Raw genomic sequence first — 22,186 nt, 5'->3', positions numbered from 1 at the left:
AAGAAGAGCAAAAAGTGTTAGTGAAATATTCCACTGTTTAATGAAACTTAGTGAAATCTTCATGTCAGACTGTTCTTAAAAGGGAAAACATTACTTATGGAATAATAGGAATAGGAAAATAAATTTTGACTTGTGGATAATCATTATTGTACTTGCCATGACTGTATTTTGAAATGAGTTTCATCTCTTGAAGAATTTGATTCTTTTACATGGATGTTACTAACTGCTCTTATAGCATGAGGACAAGTGGAATTGTCATGTGTAGTGTTAAAAAGGAAAGGAAAAAAACTGACAAAAAGTTTTCTTTTATCAGTGGACAGACAGCATGTTAAAAACTTGTTAATCAAGAGATCCATCATAATCCTGAAGAATGGAAAAGGCAAGTTCTGCCATGAATAATGGTATTGTTTCAACAAATCAAATCTGAAGAGCAATTCCTAGAGTTGTTAACTTTATGCCATTATATCTGCTCAGAACGCTAAAGTTGAATGTCTTTTCTCATTAATGAATGTCCAATGGACAAAGAACGAAGTAAGAGAGATGTGACTACTGTAGAAGATATGTTATAATGAAAATGGAGCAATGTAACGGTCTCTGGAAGAAATTCTATAACTCAATTCTGCAAGGAACTGTTAAGGAGAGCCAATATATCAGGAAAATAATTAATGAAAGATATGTAATTTAGATACTTAAAATTTATTTCAGATGAACAACGAATAAAAGTATGTCTCATGGCTTGTATTTGCTAAATCTGGCAATTTTACCCAATGTGCCCAAAGTCACCGACCCTTTTTTTTTTTAATCGAAGGAAGTATACTTGATTTAGTGTTGTATTAGTTTCAGGTGCACAGCAAAGTGATTCAGTCATATATGTGTGTGTGTATATATATATATATAGAACTTTAGTTTTATATAATCTATATACATACACATAAAAATACTTTCAGATTCTTTTCCATTATAGGTTACTACAAGAAACTGAATATTATTCCCCTATGCTATACAGTAGGTCCTTGTTTATTTTACATATAGTAATCCCAAACTCCTAACTTATCGCTCCCCCCTTCCCCTTTAGTAACCATAAGTTTATTTCCATCGCAGAGACTTTTCTAATTGAAGTGGCTCTAAGGCTTTCAGGAAATGTACCGTGCACAGCTTTCTGGCACAGGACGGGGCTGTCACTATGGGCCTTCTGCGCATGTGCACTGCCTCCCCCTCCCCCCTCCCCCCGGATGCTGGGCGTGTTCCCGTTCCGCGGCCGCTGTCTCGCGAGGAGATGGTTGCGGAGCCTCCGGCGGCTGCGAGCCCGGCAGCTGGCGAGCAGGACGCTGCTGTGGAGCACCGGGGGAAGATGAAGCTCCAGGCTAGAGGCGGGTGAAAGAGGAAACGGCTTTGTGTCCAGATTCAGTGTAAATCTGGCCCCGTTTTTATGCACCTGTTGAGAACCTGCACGTCCCAGCGCTTGATTTTCTCATCTCCAAGGTGCCCTGTCGTTTGAGGCCTCGGTAAGACCGCGCGGAAACTGGCCCTTGGCTGTCAGTAGATGCGCACTTTTCTTCTCAGCGGAGACCCTTGTTCTTTTCCACTCAGTATCTCGCTGAATCCTCCCAACCACCTGTGGTCAGCGTCGCGTCCCCTTTCTAACAGTGAGGCTCCAAGACGGGATAGGAATTCAAAGTGGCGAAGAGAGCAGGGGAAGGAGCAAGGATAGATCCCATGCCTCGTTCTCTGCCCAGCATGAAATCTGAGCATGAGTCGGTCGCAGCAGTAAGCAGCTTGAGTACCCTAACCCCTCAAGGAAATAGTTTTGAAGTGAATGCAGCATTGGTTTGGGGGGATTTCTTCTTGTTTCTAAAGAACCTGTGAACATAAGTGGAGGCGTCCAGGCCCCTCTGACCCCCTCCAGCTTTGCCTGTGCCCTCAGTAGCACCAGTTTGCTTTTACAGGAGGTCCTGCTTAAGGTCCAGGAGCTTTCGATCTTGGATGAATATTCTAACTGGCTTAGGTTTCACCTTTCTTGCAACAAAGTGGCTTTTGTGAGGTAGGAAGGGGGATTCCCGGGAGCGGGAATTGTCCCGGTAGGACAATCAGTGCGCCTGAGACCTCAGGAGAGATCCAGAGCCCAGGTGCAAAGACGCTTGTTGCTCAGCTGGAAGCAATTTGGGTCCTCCTGCCGGAACCAGTCATATGCAGACTCACAGACTGGGTGATGGTGGAAACCTTGGGCCAACTTCCCAGAGAGATGTACGCTGTGGTTGGGATAGGAGGACAAGACAAAAGGAACAGAAGATACTGCTTCTTGGGGAGTTGTGAAGGCATCGTGTGGCGGGAAGAGCTGACCAGCCACAGGGGAGGGAATTACCGTCTTCCTTCACTCTTTACTCCACTCTTTCTGAACTCTGAGCTGTTCCCACACTCGGCACAACTAGAGATATACCGATGCCCCCTGTATCCCGATCTTACAGAATCAGAGATGGTACTGCAAGACAGGTCGTTAAGACTTGGACTTAAGACAGGTCTATTTCTGCTTTACTTAAAAGATGGAGTTGGATTGGGGTGGGCAAGAAGTGGGTCAAAAATGTTAAGTGGTTACAATTCTACGTTTTGTTATGGCAGAATCAAGAGGAGACATGGAGTCTCTTGATGGTCTAGGCAGGTCTTTTCTGCATTAACAACAGATAAGTCAAAACCAGTTTGGTTTGGTTTGTTTTTTTTAAATTAAAAAATACTTTTGAGACCTGAAACCAATTTAAGAGTAAACCGTTTTTTTTCCTTCCAAAAAAGACCAGCCCTTTTTTCCTTCCAAAAATACCCCATCCTTTTTTTCAGAACCTTGTTGAGATTCTCTGGTTTGTAATGAACATTACAAATTTTTGTGCTGAATATTTTTGCTCAGCATCAGTTTTAATGAAAGCATTGTGTTCTATTCCTTGGCTTTTCCTAATTGGGTTAATTAGTTAAATGTGTTGTTTATGTTTTTTCTGTGTTAGAGCATACATTGTTAACAAATCAGCAGAAACCAAATGTTTTTACATTTGAAAACGAACTTGTCCAAATATTACATAATCATCCCAGAGTCATGCATGGACACCAGAGTGCTTCCCTCCCTCACTGTTATCCTTTCTGCTGCTTCTCAAAGTGTCTCCCATTCTGAGGTGTTTCGCCAGCTACTATGTGGAGCTTTCTAGGCAGGTGATGTCACTCATGAGCTTTCCTTCTTTTTCAGGTGTAGCCCCTCAGTTCTCTACATTCTTCCAGGAGCAGCAGAAAATGATCACATCCCAGGTGAGTCGTTTAATTTATGCACAGTTTTGCTTAACACTGATTATTTGAGGTTTATAAAATATCTATGCATTCATATGAAATAGTAGAAATAGATATGTTAACATCAGGAAAAATATAGAACAGAAGTCAGCAAATTGCAGTCCATGGGCCAAATGTAGCATGCTGCCTGTGTTTTTATGGCCCACAAACTAAGAATTTTTAGATGATTGAGAAATAAATCAAGAGTAGTAGTCTGTGATGTGAAAACTGTATGAAATTCAAATCTCAGTGTCTGTAAAGTTTTATTGGAACACAGCCATGCTCATTCATTTATGGCCGTGGCTGCCGTCAAATTACAAGGGCAGAGTTGAGTGGTTGTGACAGAGACTGTGTGGCTCACAGGCCTAAAATGTTTACTATGTGGACATTTACTGAAAAGGTTTGCTGACTTCTGATTTAGAACAGCAGATCAACAGTAGGACAAAGGTGCCATGTAGGTAAATGCAGATCCTGTGATCTTACTGAGTTGTGAAACTGGGCCATAAAAAAGTTTTTTGATAGACCTCATTAGGTGACATTGTGAACCTTCTTTTTCTTAATTTTTGGCTGCGTTGGGTCATCGTTGCTGCACGCTGGCCTTTTCTAGTTGCAGCAAGTGGGGGCTACTCTTCGTTGCAGCACGCAGGCTCAGTAGTTGTGGCACACGGGCTTAGTTGCTCCGCAGCATGTGGGATCTTCCCGGACCAGGGCTCGAACCCGTGTCCCCTGCATTGGCAGGCAGATTCTTAACCACTACGCCACAGGGATGTCCAGTGACATTGTGAACCTTCTAGTGACAGTCTTGCAGTTGCATAAAGAAGTGGTAGGAATAAAGTGAATGATTTTTGTCTAATCCAGGGGAAAAGTTGAGATGTTGAAAAAAAATATGTGATAAATAATTCAAATGAATTAGAGCATCATTAGGACTCATGGTTGTTCAAAGAAGGGACAAGTCTGGGTAGACCAGGGTGACCTAGGTTGGTTAGTAGGATGAGGCAGGCTATGTGACAGTACTGAGGACTGGGCAGAATATAAATCTTTGTAGAATATGGCAAGGGATTCCCCTATTTTAATTGTGGCAAAATACATATAACATGAAATTCACATTTCAACCATTTAAAAGTGTAGAAATTAGTGGCATTTTGTACATTCATGATGTTATGCAACCATAAACACCACCTACTTCCAGAATATTTTCATCACACCAAAAGGAAAACCCTTACCCTTAATAAGCAGTACTATATAGCTTAATAAACAGTTACTCCCCATTCCCCTCAGCCCCTAGCAACTGCTAATCTGTTTTCTGTTTATGGATTTGCCTTTTCCGGATAGCTCATATAAATGGAATCATGAAGCCTTTTGTGGGTGGCTTCTTTCACTGATCATGTTTTCAAGACCCATCCATGTTGTAGCTTGTATTACTACTTCATCACTTTTATGACTGATTAATATTCCATTGTACGTATATACTACCTTTTGTTTATCCATCATTTGATGGGCATTTGGGGGTGACTCCATGTTTGGTTATTGGGAGTAGTGCTGCTGTGAGCATTCATGTACAAGTTTTTGTCTGAAGACCTATTTTCAGTTCTTTCCTGGGAGTGAAATTGATGGATCATGTGATAATTCTGTGTTTAACTTATTTTGAAACTGCTAAACTGTGTTCTGCAGCAGGTCTCTTGCAAGGCCTTATGAATTTTATGTTAGCTTTCCTATTTCCACACAAAAAGGCTGTTGAGATTTTATAATTTTTTAAACTAATTAATTAATTGTTTTATTTTTTTGGCTGAGTTGGGTCTGTGTTGCTGCACGTGGGCTTTCTCTAGTTGCGGCACGTGGGGGCTTCTCTTTGTTGCAGAGCACGGGCTCTAGGCGCGTGGGCTTCAGTAGTTGTGGTGCACGGGCTCAGTAGTTGTGGTGCACAAGCTAAGTTGCTCCGCAGCATGTGGGATCTTCCCAAACCAGGGCTCAAACCCGTGTCCCCTGAATTGACAGGCAGGTCCCTAACCACTGCACCACAAGGGAGGTCCAAGACGAGATTTTGATAAGGATTGCATTGAATCTGTAGACCACTTTGGGGAATCTTGCCACTTTAAGAATATTAAGTATTAGAATCCATGAACATGAGATGTTTTTCCATTAATTTAGGTTTTTAATTACTTTCAGCAATGTTTTGTAGTTTTCAGAGTATACAACTTACATATACTTGCTTAAATTTATTCTTAAGTATTTTGTTCTTTTATTTTTTTAATTTTTTTAATTATTTTTAACATCTTTATTTGAGTACAGTTGCTTTACAATGGTGTGTTAGTTTCTGCTTTATAACAAAGTGAATCAGTTATACATATATATATGTTCCCATATCTCTTCCCTCTTGGTCTCCCTCCCTCCCACCCTCCCTATCCCACCCCTCTAGGTGGTCACAAACCACCTAGCTGATCTCCCTGTGCTACGTGGCTGCTTCCCACTAGCTATCTATTTTATGTTTGGTAGTGTATATATATCCATGCCACTCTCTCACTTGTCACAGCTTACCCTTCCCCCTCCCCACATCCTCAACTCCATTCTCTAGTATGTCTCTCTCTTTATTCCCGTCTTGCCCCTAGGATCTTCATGAGCATTTTTTCCCTTAGATTCCATATATGTGTGTTAGCATACGGTATTTGTTTTTCTCTTTCTGACTTACTTCACTCTCTATGACAGACTCTAGGTCCATCCACCTCACTACAAATAACTCAATTTCATTTCTTTTTATGGCAGAGTAATATTCCATTGTATATATGTGCCACATCTTCTTTATCCATTCATCTGTCCATGGACACTTAGGTTGCTTCCATGTCCTGGATATAGTAAATAGAGCTGCAGTGAACATTGTGGTACGTGACTCTTTTTGAATTATGGTTTTCTCAGAGTATATGCCCAATAGTGGGATTGCTGGGTCATATGGTAGTTCTATTTTTATTGTTTTAAGGAACTTCCATACTGTTCTCCATAGTGGCTGTATCAATTTACATTCCCACCAACAGTGCAAGAGGGTTCCCTTTTCTCCACACCCTCTCCAGCATTTATTGTTTCTAGATTTTTTGATGATGGCCATTCTGACTGGTGTGAGATGATATCTCATTGTAGTTTTGATTTGCATTTCTCTAACGATTAATGATGTTGAGCATCCTTTCATGTGTTTGTTGGCAATCTGTATATCTTCTTTGGAGAAATGTCTATTTAGGTCTTTGCCCATTTTTGGATTGGGTTGTTTGTTTTTTTGATATTGAAATGCATGAGCTGCTTGTAAATTTTGGAGATTAATCCTTTGTCAGTTGCTTCATTTGCAAATATTTTCTCCCATTCTGAGGGTTGTCTTTTGGTCTTCTTTATGGTTTCCTTTGCTTTGCAAAAGCTTTGAAGTTTCATTAGGTCCCATTTGTTTACTTTTGTTTTTATTTCCATTTCTCTAGGAGGTGGGTCAAAAAAGATGTTGCTGTGATTTATGTCATAGAGTGTTCTGCCTATGTTTTCCTCTAAGAGTTTGATAGTTTCTGGCCTTACATTTAGGTCTTTAATCCATTTTGAGTTTATTTTTGTGCATGGTGTTAGGGAGTGTTCAAATTTCATACTTTTACATGTACCTGTCCAGTTTTCCCAGCACCACTTATTGAAGAGGTGGTCTTTTCTCCATTGTATATTCTTGCCTCCTTTGTCAAAGATAAGATGACCATATGTGCGTGGGTTTATCTCTGGGCTTTCTATCCTGTTCCATTGATCTATATTTCAGTTTTTGTGCTAGTACCATACTGTCTTGATGACTGTAGCTTTGTAGTATAGTCTGAAGTCCGGGAGCCTGATTCCTCCAGCTCCATTTTTCGTTCTCAAGACTGCTTTGGCTATTCGGGGTCTTTTGTGTTTCCCTACAAATTGTGAAATTTTTTGTTCTAGTTCTGTGAAAAATGCCAGTGGTAGTTTCATAGGCATTGCATTGAATCTGTAGATTGCTTTGGGTAGTAGAGTCATTTTCACAATGTTGATTCTTCCAATCCAAGAACATGGTATACCTCTCCATCTATTTGTATCGTCTTCAATTTCTTTCATCATTGTCTTTTAATTTTCTGCATACAGGTCTTTTGTCTCTTTTGGTAGGTTTATTCCTAGATATTTTATTCTTTTTGTGGCAATGGTAAATGGGAGTGTTTTCTTAATTTCACTTTCAGATTTTTCACCATTAGTCTATAGGAATGCTAGAGACTTCTGTGCATTAATTTTGTATCCTGCTACTTTACCATATTCATTGCTTAGCTCTAGTAGTTTTCTGGTAGCATCTTTAGGATTCTCTATGTATAGTATCATATCATCTGCAGACAGTGACAGCTTTACTTCTTCTTTTCCAATTTGTATTCCTTTTATTTCTTTTTCTTCTCTGATTGCTGTGGCTAAGCTTCCAAAACTATATTGAACAATAGTGGTGAGAATGGTCTGCCTTGTCTTGTTCCTGATCTTAGTGGAAATGGTTTCAGTTTTTTTTTCACCATTGAGGATGATGTTGGCTGTGGGTTTGATATATATGGCCTTTATAATGTTGAGGGAAGTTCCCTCTATGTCTACTTTCTGGAGGGTTTTTATAATAAATGGGTGTTGAATTTTGTTGAAAGCTTTCTCTGTATCTATTGAGATGATCATATGGTTTTTCTCCTTCAGTTTGTTAACATGGTGTATCACATTGATTGATGTGCATATATTGAAGAATCCTTGCATTCCTGGGATAGACCCCACTTGATCATGGTGTATGATCCTTTTAATATGCTGTTGGATTCTTTTTGCTAGTATGTTGTTGAGGATTTTTGCCTCTGTGTTCATCACTGATATTGGCCTGTAGTTTTCTTTCTTTGTGACATCTTTGGTTTTGTTATCAGGGTGATGGTGCCCTTGTAGAATGAGTTTGGGAGTGATCCTCCCTCTGCTATATTTTGGAAGAGTTTGAGAAGGATAGGTGTGAGCTCTTCTCTATTTGTTTGATAAAATTCGTCTGTGAAGGCATCTGGTCCTGGGCTTTTGTTTGTTGGAAGATTTTTAATCACAGTTTCAATTGCAGTGCTTGTAATTGTTCATCTTTTCTATTTCTTCCTGGTTAAGTCTCAGAAGGTTGTGCATTTCTAAGAATTTGTCCATCTCTTCCAGGTTGTCCATTTTATTGGCATAGCTTTGCTTGTAGTACTCTCGCATGATTCTTTGTATTTCTGTGGTGTCAGTTGTAACTTCTTTTTCATTTCTAATTCTATTGATTTGAGTCTTCTTCCTTTTTTTCTTGATGCATCTGGCTAATGGTTTATCAATTGTGTTTATCTTCTCAAAAACCAGCTTTTAGTTCTATTGATCTTTGCTATTGTTTCCTTCATTTCTTTTTCATTTATTTCTGATCTGATCTTTATGATTTCTTTCCTTCTGCTAACTTTCGGGGTTTTTTGTTCTTCTTTCTCTAATTGCTTTAGGTGTAAGGTTAGTTTGTTTATTTGAGATGTTTCTTGTTTCTTAAGGTAGGATTGTATTGCTATAAACTTCCCTCTTAGAACTGCTTTTGCTACATCCCATAGGTTTTGGGTCGTCATGTTTTCATTGTCATTTGTTTCTAGGTATTTTTTGATTTCCTCTTTGATTTCTTTAGTGATCTGTTGGTTATTAAGGTGTGTATTATTTAGCATCCATGTGTTTGTATTTTTTACAGATTTTTTTCCTGTAATTGATAGTTAGGCTCATAGCATTTTGGTCGGAAAAGATACTTGATACAATTTCAAATTTCTTAAATTTACCAAGGCTTGATTTTTGACTCAAGATATGATCTATCCTGGAGAACTTAAGCACTTGAAAAAATGTGTATTCTGTTGTTTTTGGATGGAATGTCCTATAAAAATCAATTAAGTCCATCTTGTTTAATGTATCATTTAAAGCTTGTGTTTCCTTATTTATTTTCATTTTGGATGATCTGTCCATTGGTGAAAATGGGGTGTTAAAGTCCCCTACTATGATTGTGTTACTGTCCATTTCCCCTTTTATGGCTGTTAGTATTTGCCTTATGTATTGAGGTGCTCCTATGTTGAGTGCATAAATATGTACAGTTGTTATATCTTCTTCTTGTAGCAATCCCTTGATCATTATGTAGTGTCCTTCTTTGTCTCTTGTAATAGTCTGTATTTTAAAGTCTGTTTTGTCTGATATGAAAATTGCTACTCCAGCTTTCTTTTCATTTCCATTTTCATGGAATATCTTTCTCCATCCCCTCACTTTCAGTCTGTGTATGTCCCTAGGTCTGAAGTGAGTCTCTTGTAGACAGCATATATACGGGTTTTGTTTTTGTGTCCATTCAGCCAGTCTATGTCTTTTGGTTGGAGCGTTTAATCTATTTATATTTAAGTTAATTATCAATATGTATGTTCCTATTACCATTTTCTTTTCTTTTCTTTTTTGTGGTACACGGGCCTCTCACTGTTGTGGCCTCTCCTGTTGCGGAGTGCAGGCTCAGCGGCCGTGGCTCACGGGCCCAGCCACTCCACAGAATGTGGAATCTTCCCGGACCAGGGCACGAACCCATGTCCCCTGCATCAGCAGGTGGACTCTTAACCACTGCGCCACCAGGGAAGCCCTGTTACCATTTTCTTAATTGTTTTGGGTTTGTTATTGTAGGTCTTTTCCTTCTCTTGTGTTTCCTGCCTCGAGAAGTTCCTTTAGCATTTGTTGTAAAGCTGGTTTAGTGGTGCTGAATTGTCTTAGCTTTTGCTCCTCTCTAAAGGTTTTAATTTCTCCATCAAATCTGAATGAGGTCCTTGCTGGGTAGAGTAATCTTGGTTGTAGGTTTTTCTCCTTCATCACTTTAAATATGGCCTGCCACTCCCGTCTGGTTTGCAAAGTTTCTGCTGAAAGATCAACTGTTAACCTTATGGGGATTCCCTTGTGTGTTACTTGTTTTTCCCTTGCTTCTTTTAACATTTTTTCTTTGTATTTAATTTCTGACAGTTCGATTAATATTGTCTTGGCTTGTTTCTCCTGGGATTTATCCTGTATGGGAGTCTATGTGTTTCCTGGAGTTGATTATTTCCTTTCCCATATTAGGGACTTTTTCAACTATAATCTCTTCAAATATTTTCTCAGTCCCTTTCTTTTCCTCTTCTTCTTCTGGGACCCCTTTAATTCAAATGTTGGTGTGTTTAATGTTGTCCCAGAGGTCTCTGAGGCTGTCCTCAATTCCTTTCATTCTCTTTTCTTTATTCTGCTCTGCAGTAGTTATTTCCACTATTTTATCTTCCAGTTCACTTATCCGTTCTTCTGCCTCAGTTATTCTACTATTGATTGCTTCTAGAGAATTTTTAATTTCATTTATTGTGTTGTTCATCAGTGTTTGTTTGCTCTTTAGTTCTTCTAGGTCCTTGTTAAACGTTTCTTGTATTTTCTCAATTCTATTTCTAAGATTTTGGATCATCTTTACTATCATTATTCTGAACTCTTTCAGGTAGACTGCCTATTTCCTCTTCATTTGTTAGGTCTGGTGGGTTTTTGCCTTGCTCCTTCATCTGCTGTGTGTTTTTCTGTCTTCTCATTTTGCTTATCTTACTATCCTTGGGGTCTCCTTTTTGCAGACTGCAGGTTCGTAGTTCCCGCTGTTTTTGATGTCTGTCTCCAGTGGCTAAGGTTGGTTCAGTGGGTTGTGTAGGCTTCCTGGTGGAGGGGACTAGTGCTGTGTTCTGGTGGATGAGGCTGGATCTTGTCTTTCTGGTGGCAGGTCCACGTCTGGTGGTGTGTTTTGGGGTGTCTGTGGCCTTGTTATGATTTTAGGCAGCCTCTCTGCTAATGGGTGGGGTTGTGTTCCTGTCTTGCTAGTTGTTTGGCATAGGGTGTCTAGCACTGTAGCTTGTTGGTCGTTGAGTGAAGCTGGGTCTTGGCATTGAGATGGAGATCGCTGGGAGATTTTTGCCATTTGATATTACGTGGAGCTGGGAGATCTCTTGTGGACCAGTGTCCTGAAGTTGGCTCTCCCGCCTCAGAGGCACAGCCCTGACACGTGGCTGCAGCACCAAGAGCCTTTCATCCACATGGCCTGGGAAAGCTAAGACAATGCTCTGGCATATTATGGGCACAGGTGGGTGAGCCCAGCTGGACAGGACCTGTGTTATGACCATACCAGAGCCTGGATGGATCCTCTGACCCCTACATGGCCTCGTGCTGGGATCCAAGAACTCCTGCGGAATGTCCTACCTGTGTTTGGGTCACTGCAGACATGTACTCAAGTCCGGGATCTGTCCTGCAAGGTGACTTGCTAGTGTTGCAGGGTCTTCTACAGAGGCAGGGGTGGCTGTGGCTCACTGTGAGGACAAGGACACTGGCAGCAGAAGTTCTGGGAAGTACTCCTTGGCGTGAGCCCTTCCGGAGTCTGCCATTGGCCCCACCAAAGAGCCGTGTAGGCTTGTATTTTGTTCTTTTAGATGCTATTGCATATAGAATCGTTTTCTTAGTTTCTTTTTTGATTGCTTACTGATAGTGTGTTGAAATACTACTGATTTTCAAGTGTTAATCTTATATCCTGCTTGGCTGAATTTGTTCTAGTTCTAATAGTTGCTTTGTAGATTCTTTAGGATTTTCTACATTTGCTATCATGTCATCTGCAAATAGAGATAGTTTTACTCCTTCCTTTCTGGTTTGAATACCTTTTATTGATATTTATTTATTTTTTTGCCTAATAGCCCTGGCTAGAATTTCCAGTACAAAGTTGAATATAAGTTACCAAAGCAGGCATCCTTGTTTGTTTTTTTACCATCTTAATATTCTTAAGTGTACAGTTCAGTAGTGTTAAGTTTATTCACACTGTTGTATAACCAACCTTGAAAACATTTTCATCTTGCAAAACTGAAACTCTATGTTCATTAGAAAAAACTTCCCATTCCCCTCTGCCCCCTAGCCAGTGGCATCCTCCATTCTACTTTCTGTTTCTATGAGTTTGACTACTCTTGATACTTCATATAAATGAAGTCATACAGGACTTGTCTTTTTGTGACTGGCTTATTTTACTTAGTGTAATGTCATCACGGTTCATCCATGTTGTAGTATGTGTCAGAATTTCCTTTTTAGAGGTTGAATAATAGTCCATGTGTGTATATATCATATTTTTGTTTATTCATTCATCTGTTGATGGACATTTGGTTTGCTTCTGCCTTTTGGCTGTTGTGCATAATGCTTCTACAAACATGGGTGTACAGGTACCTCTTTGAGACTCTGCTTTTAGTTCTTTTGGATATATACCAAGAAATGGTATTGCTGGATCACATGGTAATTAAATTTTATTTTTTGAAGAACCACCATACTGTTCTTCACAGCAGCTGCACCATTTTATATTCCACAAACAGTGCACAAGGGTTCCAATTTCTACATATCTTCACGAACACTTATTTTTTTTTTAGATTCTACGTATAAGTGATATCATATGATATTTGTCTTTCTGTGTCTGACTTACTTCACTCAGTATGATAATTTCCAGGTCCATCCATGTTGCTGCTAATGGTGTTATTTCATTCTTTCTAATGACTGAGTAATATTCCACTATATGTATGTACCACATTTTCTTTATCCATTCCTCTGTCAATGGACATTTACATTGCTTCCATGTCTTGGCTATTGTAAACAGCACTTCAGTGAACACTGGGGTGCATAGATCCTTTCAAACCATGGTTTTCACTGGATATATGCCCAGGAGTGGGATTGCTGGATCATGTGGTAGCTCTGTTTTTAGTTTTTTAAGGAACCTCTATACTATTCTCCATAGTGGCTGTATCAGTTTACATTCCCATCAACAGTGTAGGAGGGTTCCGTTTTCTCCACACCCTCTCCAGCATTTTTTGTTTGTAGACTTTTTGATGATGGCCATACTGTCTGGTGTGAGGTGTTATCTCAGTGTAGTTTGATTTGAATTTCTCTAATAATTAGTGATGTTGAGCAGCTTTTCATGTGCCTCTTGGCCATATGTCTGTCTTTGGAGAAATGTCTATTTAGATCTTGCACCTGCTTTTTGATTGGGTTGTTTGTTTTCTTGATATTGAGCTGCATGAGCTGTTTGTAAATTTTGGAGATTAATCCGTTGTTGGTTGCATCATTTGCAAATACTTTCTCTCATTCTGTGGGTTGTCTTTTCGTTTTGTTTGTGGTTTCCTTTGTGCAAAAGCTTTTGAGTTTAATTAGCTCCCACTGGTTTAGTTTTGTTTTTATTTCCATTACTTTAGGAGATCGAAAAAGATATTGCTGTGATTTATGTCAGAGTGTTCTGTATTGTCCTCTAAGAGTTTTTTAGTATCCAGTCTTAGATTTAGGTCTTTAATCCATTTTGAGTTTATTTTTGTGTATGGTGTAAGAAAATGTTCTAGTTTTATTGTTTTACATGTAGCTGTCCAGTTTTCCCAGCACCTCTTATTGACTAGACAGTCTCTTTTCCATTGTATATTCTTGCCTCCTTTGTTTTACATTAATTGACCATAGATGTATGGGTTTATTTCTGTGCTTTCTATCCTGTTCCATTGATCTATATTTATCTTTTTGTGCCAGTACAGTGCTGTTTTGATGATTGTAGCTTTGTAGTATAGTCTGAAGTCAGGGAGCCTGATTCCTCCAGCTCCGTTTTTCTTTCTCAGGATTGCTTTGGCTATTCGGGTTCTTTTCTGTTTCCATACAAATTTTAAGACTTTTCGTTCTAGTTCTGTGAAAAATGCCATTGGTAATTTGATAGGGATTGCATTGACTCTGTAGATTGCCTTGGGTGATTATTGTCATTTTTACACTATTGATTTTTCCAATACAAGAACATGGTATAACCTTCCATCTGTTTGTATCATCTTCAGTTTCTTTCATCAGTATCTCTTATAGTTTTCAGAGTACAGTCTTTTGCCTCCTTAGGTAGGTTTATTCCTAGGTATTTTATTCTTCTTGAGGTGATGGTATATGGGATCGTTTTTAAATTTCTCATTCTGATCTCTCATTGTTAGTGTACAGAAATGCAACAGATTTCTGTTTATTAGTTTTGTATCCTGCAACTTTGCCAAATTCGTTGATGAGCTCTGGTAGTTTTCTGGTAGCATCTGTTAGGATTTTCTATGTATAATATCATATTATCTGCAAACAGTGACAGTTTTACTTCTTCTTTTCTAATTTAGATTTCTTTTTCTTCTCTGATTGCAATGGCTAGAACTTCCAAAACTATGTTGAATAAAAGTTGCAAGAGGGACATCCTTGTCTTGTTCCTGATCTTAGAGGAAATGCTTTCAGCTTTTCATTGTTGAGTATGATGTTAGCTGTAGGTTTGTCATATATGGCCTTTATTATGCTGAGGTATGTTCTCTCTATATTTATTTTCTGAGGAGTTTTATCGTAAATGGATATTGAATTTTGTCAAAAGCTTTTTCTGCATCTATTGAGATAATCATATGGATTTATTCTTTAAGTTATTAATGTGGTCTATCACATTGCTTGATTTGCAGATATTGAAAAATCCTTGCATGCCTGAGAAAAATTCTACTTGATTATGGTATGTGATCCTTTTAATATATTGTTGAATTCGGTTTGCCAATATTTTATTGAGGATTTTTGCATCGATGTTCATCAGTAATATTATCCTGTAATTTCTTTTTTGTGGTGTCTTTGATTTCAGTATCAGGGTAATGCTGGCCTTGTAGAATGAGTTTGGAAGCATTCCTTCCTCTGCAATTTTTGGGAACAGGTTGAGAAGGATAGGTGTTAGCTCTTTTCTAAATGTTTGGTAAAATTCACCTGTGAAGCCATCTGGTCCTGAACTGTTGTTTGTTGGGAGGTTTGTTTGTTTGTTTTGCTTCATTTTTAGTTGCAGATTCAGTTCAATTGCTGGTAAGTGGTCTGTTCATACTTTTTATTTCATCCTGGTTCAGTCTTGGGAGATTTTCATTTATTGTAATTTGTCCATTTCTTTCAGGTTGTTCATTTTATTAGCATATAGTTGTTCATAGTAGTCTCTTATGATGCTTTGTATTTCTGTGGTGTCGGTTGTAACTTCTTTTTCATTTGTGATATTGATTTGGGCCCTTTCTTTTTTCCTTGATGAGTCTGGCTAAAAGTTTATCAATTTTGTTTATCTTTTTGAAGAACCAGCTCTGAGTTTCATTGAACTTTTTTATTCTCTATTTCATTTTTTATTGCTCTGATTTTTATGATTTCATTCCTTCTACCTATGGGTTTTGTTCTTTTTCTAGTTCTTTTAGGTGTAAGCTTAGGGTTTTCATTTTTTCTTGTTTCCTGAGGTAAGCTTGCATCACTATAAACTTCCTTTTTAGAACTGCTTTTTCTACATCCTATATATTTTGGATCATTGTGTTTTAGTTTTCATTTGTCTACAGGTATTTTTAAATTTCCCTTTGATTTCTTCAGTGATCCATTGGTTGTTTAGTACCATATTGTCTAGCCTCCACATGTTTGTGTTTCTTGCAGTGTTTTCTTGTAGTTGATTTCTAATTTCATGGCGTTGTGGTCAGAAAAGATGCGTGATATGATTTCAGTTTTCTTAAATTTACTGAGGCTTATTTTTTTTTTTTTGGTGTCCTAGCATGTGATCTATCCTGGAGAATGTTCCATGTGCACTTGAAACGAATGTGTATTCTGCTGCTTTTGGATGGAATGCTATATAAATATCAATTAAGTCCATTTGGTCTAATGTGTCATTTAAGGCCAGTGTTTCCTTGCTAATTTTCTGTCTGTATGGACTGTCCATTGATTCAAGTGAGGTGTTAAAGTCCCCCACTATTATTGTTACTGTCGATTTCCCCCTTTATATTTAATATCTGTTTTATGTATTTAGGTGCTCCTGTATTGGGTACATATATGTTAACGAGTGTCATATCCTCTTTTTGTATTGATCCCTCGTTATGTAACCTTCTTTGTCTTTTGTTAAAGACTTTGTTCTAAAATGTATTTTGTGTGATAGGGTATTGTTACCTCTGCTTTCTTGTTGTTTGTTTGCATGAAATATGTTTTTCCGTCCCCTCACTTTCAGTCTGTATGTGGCTTTCGCTCTGAAGTAAGTCTCTTCTAAGCAGCATATAGATTGGTCTTGTTTTTTAATCAGTTAGCCACACCATGTATTTTGATTGCAGCATTTAGTCCATTGATGTTTCAAGTAATTATTGATAGGTACATACTTATTGCCATTTTATTACTTGCTTTATTCTCATTACTAATGCTTCACAGTCTTTAGTAAATTGCTTATTTCTATTTCAGTAGTTGCTTTTTCAGGGATTTTCTCTTGCTCTACAATTGAGACAAATTCTTCCTGTCTTCTCATTTTGCTTAACTTACTGTGTCTCTATGAAATAGGTGAAGCAGTTATCTACTGCAATCCTGAAGAGGTGACCTTATGTGGGAGCATTGCCATACTGTCTGCGTGTGCCCAGTGGCTTTGGTGGTATAGCTGGATTTGACTTGTCTTTTCTCAGGTTGTGCTGGCAATTATCACATTGATAGTAGGTGTTGCTGGAGATGTAGGGACTAGGGCTGGATACAGGTTTGAGCTCAGGCTTCCCCTCTGCTCAGTGGCTGTCTCTGCCCTGTTGGGGTTGGGGGTAGGTTCTGTGTTGCTGGTCTACAAGCCCTGAGGGCTGGGTCCAAGCTGGCTCCATTCTCTTTAAGTATGTGCTCTCCCATTCCCAGCACTGGCACCCTTACTCCAGAGGGAAGCAGCTCTGGAGCAAGGTAGGGTACTTGGCTTGAGCCCCACGCGCAGACCATGGCAGTCCTGCCAGGGCAGAGATCTGGACTGCTGATGCACTGCCTGTGTGAGTGCCAGCAATGTCTGCCCCCCCCCACCACCTTTCTCCAACGCTGCTTTGGGTCTGAGCCTCCTTTTTCCCTCACAGCTGGGCTCTTCCCTTGCCCTCTGCTTCCCTTGACCTGGTGTGGAGTTGTGCTGTAGAACAAGTAGGGCCCGTGTGGGCTCTCAGTGTGGGTCTGGGCATGGGCTGTGGTGTTCTTACTGCAGATGGAGATCATGACTGCTTCTGATGTGCTAACTGTGTAAGCACCAGTAATGACTGTCCCTTCTCTGTTCAGATGCCATATTGGGTTTGAGCCACCTCTGTTACACACATCTGGGACCTCACCCAGTGAGGAGGTGCACTGTGCAGCAAGTGGTGCTTGAGCATTTGCTGGGCTCAGGCTTGGGTGCCTGCTGGGTCAGTCACAGGAAATTGGTCAGCCATGAATGCAGTTTTCAATCTGCCTTGCTTCAGGAGCAAGCAAGCATGTGCATGCTCCTCACTGGCAAAGTCCAGGTTTCCCATAGCCTTCCTATTACTCTTACTGGCACTCCAACCAGCCGAGGGGCTCATCTTTCCTATGTTGGGTCCCTGAATATGTTGCTCGACCACTTGCTCCCCAGAGAGGATTTCCATCTGTCTAATCTCCCTTTTCTTCCATGTCTTCTCTCAGGGGCACAGGTTCCAGCCTGATCACTTCTCTTAACTTCCTACCTGATTCTGTATGGATCTTTCTTACAACCTTGGTTGTACAGGATTCTTTCTGCCAGTCTCCAGTTAGTTTTAAGTGAGAATTGTTCCACATCTAGGTGTATGTTTGATGTGTTTGTGGGGAGAGGTGAGTTCCACATCATACTGTGCTATGTTGATCTCCTTCCTCTGTCAACTGAGTAGTTTGCCCACTAAGTTAAATCTGGTCTCACTTATTTACAAAGACCTATATTATAGATGTACTTGGAGACATTCTCAAAGTAACTAGGAGATTTGGGTATAGTATTAGGGTTTTACAAAGTTACAAAGCAAAGAATAATAAAAACAAATCACCAAGAAGTAGTTATTGAATCCAGAGAATCCTCAAGGGCTCAGGATAAGATGGATCATTTTTCATATGAAAGTTAGAATTATTTTTCCTTAAATTCTCCAGTTTTCTCATAAATATCTTGTACTCATATTTAAAGTATAAGAAATCGATGAACCCTTCAACTGATTTTATCACAACTTTATTCATCACAAAAATAAATCTTTTAATTAATGTTTATTTAAGTCAGGTATTCATTCAGCAACTACTTATGAGAATCTACTAAGTATCCTTTGCTCTGTACTGTAGGTTCTAACAAAAATGAAATATTGGCCCCTACAAAAGAGGCGCTCTCAGTGGGGCACAAGTGGGAGATGGGCGCACTGATAGAACACTTGAAAAGCCTTGTAACTCAGGTGCACACAAAATTCTGCTTCATATTCTTTTTTAAGAAATTGCAGCTGTTTTATTGATCACCTTATCACACTACCCTGTAGTAAAAAATATGAATAAGTTGATGTTTAAGTGTTGTTTGAAAAAGTTTCCTGTCATGATAAAACTCTCAGTCTTATTATTTCAATTAATCAAAGTGAATATATTTCAAATATTTAGGAATAAGTATTAAATACAAAAGTAAAATTTTACTGGAAAAGCATCTTACAGAGATGGAGTTGGGTAGATTTTTTTACAAACTAGTTTATCATTGGATGAGAATTACTAAAATGAGAAATAGTCAGCATTAATTCTATTGCAAGTTCAATTCCATGGATGTAAGCATTGAGAAAATTTGCGTAAATAAGTAGATATGAATGAATGGAGTTTTATTATAGTAATGCCTCTAAATTTTTTGAATCCCTACAAATCATATGCCACTAAAGATCTAACAAAGAAAAATATACTTTTAATGATCTATCAGCTGGTAACTCTGATTAAGTTCTCTCTCAACTGAAAGCAAGTATAGTCATCCCTTGGTATTTACAGGGGATTGGTTCCAGGATCCCCTCCGAGGATATCAAAATTGACTGATGGCCTAAGTCCCTTAGTTGGCCCTCTGTATCTGCGGGTTCAGCATCCTTACATATGGAGGGTGACTGTAACTGAAAACCACTTGACTTGTAAAATGATAAGTTCTCACTCACCAGTCAGTTGTTCCTTTCTTTGATGTGCTTGAGGGTTTTGCATCATGGGGGTATTTCACCTTAGTAAGGTTTTCCATATTCTTTATGAGTATGTTTTTTGGTAAAGAATATGTATCCTGACATTTTAATTCTAATATGAAGTACTCTGCCCTTTATATTGAGAATGTAACCTGTTTTCATTTTGTTACGGTTACTTATTTTAATTTATAGTAGCTTGACTTCAATAACCTGCAAAAACTGCTCCTTTATATCTCTGTCCCCACCCCTTTCAGTTGTTGATGTCACAAAATTACATCTTTCAGTATAATTGCTTTACAATGGTGTGTTAGTTTCTGCTTTATAACAAAGTGAATCAGCTATAGATATACATATATCCCTATATCTCTTCCCTCCTGCGTCTCCCTCCCTCCCACCACAAAATTACATCTTTCTATAATGTGTGCTCCAAAACAAAAACGAATAATTCTTTTAAATGTCTTAGTCTCCAAATTATGTAGGAAAAATAAGACTTGGAATTACAAACCAAAGTTACATTAATACTTTCATTCTAAATTTTTAAAAATGTATAACTCTCTTAAATCACATAAAAAAGATCAACTGCAGTTAAAAATGATTGCTATAGTTATACTAGTTCTATAATTGCCTATGTATTTGCCTTTATTGGATCTTTATTTGTACGGCTTCAAGTTACTGTCTAGTGTCTTTTCATTTTACCTTGCAGGACTCCCTTGAGCATTTCTTGCAGGGCACATCTAGTGGTCATGAACTCGCTCAACTTTTGTTTATCTGGAAATATCTTGGTTTCTTCCTGACTTTTTGAAGGACAGTTTTGCTGGATATAGTATTCTTAGTTGACAGGTGTTTTCATTTAGCCCTTGAATATACAGACGTGCTGTCTTCTGACCGCCAAAGTTTCTGATGAGAAGTCTGAAGGTAATCTTAACTGAGGATCTGTTGTATGTGATGAGTCTCTTCTCGCTGCTTTCAAGATTCACTCTGTCTTTTGAAAGTATGATTATAAAGCGTCTTGATATGGGCCTCTGATTTCATTTTACTTGGAGTTTGTCGAGCTTCTTGGATGTTTATATTCATGTATCTCATTAAATTTGGGAACTTTTCATTCAAATATTAGTTTGTCAAATATTTTTTGTATATTTCTGTGAATTTCTTCAAAGATTCTCTGTGCCCCTTTCTCTTTCCTTCTTCTGAGACTCCCATGATATGTATTTTGCTCCAGCTGATGGTGTTTCACAGGTCCTATTGCTCTGTTCACTTTTCTTCAATCTTTGTTCTTTCTGTTCGTCAGCATTGATAATTTCCATTGTCCTATCTTCAAGTTCACTGATTCTTTTTCCTACCATCTCAAATCTGCCTTTGAATATCTGTATGAATTTTTCATCTGTTATTGTACTTTTCAGCTGCATAACTTCTTTCTGGTTTCCTTTTAGGTTTTCTGTATCACTGACATTTCCATTTTTCTCACACATCATGTTCTTGACTTTGTCCACATCTTCTTCAAGTTCTTTGAGCATTGGTAAGATAGTGGTTTTAAAGTCTGTCTGATATATCTGCCATTAAGTCTTTTGCAGGGACAGATTCTGTTGATTTATATTTTTCTTTTTCATGGACCATACTTGCCTGCTTTTTTGTATACTTTACTCTGTGTGTGTGTGTGTGTATATAAATATGGAATTTCTGGCTCATATGGCAATTTTATGTTTAACTTTTTGAGGAACAGCCAAACTGTTTTTTCCACAGTATCTTGAACCATTTTTCATTTCCACCAGAAATGTATGATGGTTCCAGATTCTCTAATTCTGGCCAAAATGTGTTTTCTGCTTTTTGATTATAGTCATCCTAGTGTGGGTAAAGTGGTACCTCATTGTGGTTTTGATTTGCATTTCCTAAATGACTAATGATGTTGAGCATTTTTTCATGATTTGGCCATTAAAAAAAAAATCTTCAGAGAAATATCCATTTAAGTCCTTTAAATGTATTGTATTTGGGCTGTTTTTCCTTTTCGTTGAGTTGTAAGAGTTCTATGTATATTCTGGATAATCAGGTATTAGATACATGATTTGAAAATATTTTCATCCATTCTGGATATTGTCTTTTTTCTTTCTTCATAAGATACTTTCATTTTAATTTTGATGAAGTCCAATTTATCTGTTTTTACTTTTATTGTTTATGCATTACTGTCATATCTCAAAATACATTACCAAATTTTATATTTCATTCTAAGAGTTTTATGGCTTTACCTTTTATATTTAGATCCATGTTGATTTAATTTTTGAATATGGTGTTGACATAGTTGTCTAACATCATTCTTTCCTTGAGATATACTGTTGACCCAGGTCCAGACTATTCTTTCCCCATTGAATGGTCTTGGCCCACTTGTTGAAAATCAGTGGTCCAGAGGTATGTGTTTATTTCTGGATTCTCTATACTGTTCTGGTGGTCTTTGTGTTTGTTTTTTAATATTAGTTATTTGGTTGCATGGGGTCTTAGTTGCAGCAGGCGGGCTCCTTAGTTGTGACTTGTAGGCTCCTTAGTTGTGGCTCCAGGGCTCATTAGTTGTGGCATGCGGTTTCCTTAGTTGTGGCATGAGAACTCTTAGTTGCGGCATGCATGTGGGATCTACTTCCCTGACCAGGGATCAAACCTGGGCCCCCTGCATTGGGATCATGGAGTCTTATCCACTGTGCCACGAGGGAAGTCCCCGGTCTTCATGTTTATACTTACACCAGTACCTATAGCTTTGTACTAAGTTTTGAAATCAGGAAAGTGTGACTCTTCCCAATTTGTTCTTTTTGTTTGTTTAAGATTGTTTGTGCTATTTAGGACTGCTTGCAATTCCATAATTTTTAGTATCAGGTTTTCCATTTGTGCAGAAAAGGCTGTTGGAATTTTAATAGAGATTGCATTGAATC

At 38.4% G+C, this 22,186-nt stretch overlaps 1 protein-coding gene across 1 annotated transcript in view; it reads left to right on the top strand.

Annotated features, from left to right (window-relative positions):
- Positions 1–1,244: 1,244 nt before the first annotated feature.
- Positions 1,245–22,186, top strand: part of LOC132440023 (zinc finger protein 37A-like) — a 50,004-nt gene continuing 29,062 nt past the window's right edge. Inside the window, 2 exon segments of the mRNA XM_060034999.2 lie at positions 1,245–1,505; positions 3,227–3,285. Coding sequence (XP_059890982.2) covers positions 3,271–3,285 — 15 coding nt within the window. The 5' untranslated portion in view covers positions 1,245–1,505; positions 3,227–3,270.

Source organism: Delphinus delphis, chromosome 16 (genome assembly GCF_949987515.2).
Source record: "Delphinus delphis chromosome 16, mDelDel1.2, whole genome shotgun sequence".
In the NCBI taxonomy this organism is placed as follows: domain Eukaryota; kingdom Metazoa; phylum Chordata; class Mammalia; order Artiodactyla; family Delphinidae; genus Delphinus; species Delphinus delphis.
The sequence above is the reverse complement of the archived record's forward strand: the minus strand, read 5'-3'. Positions and strand labels throughout refer to the sequence as shown.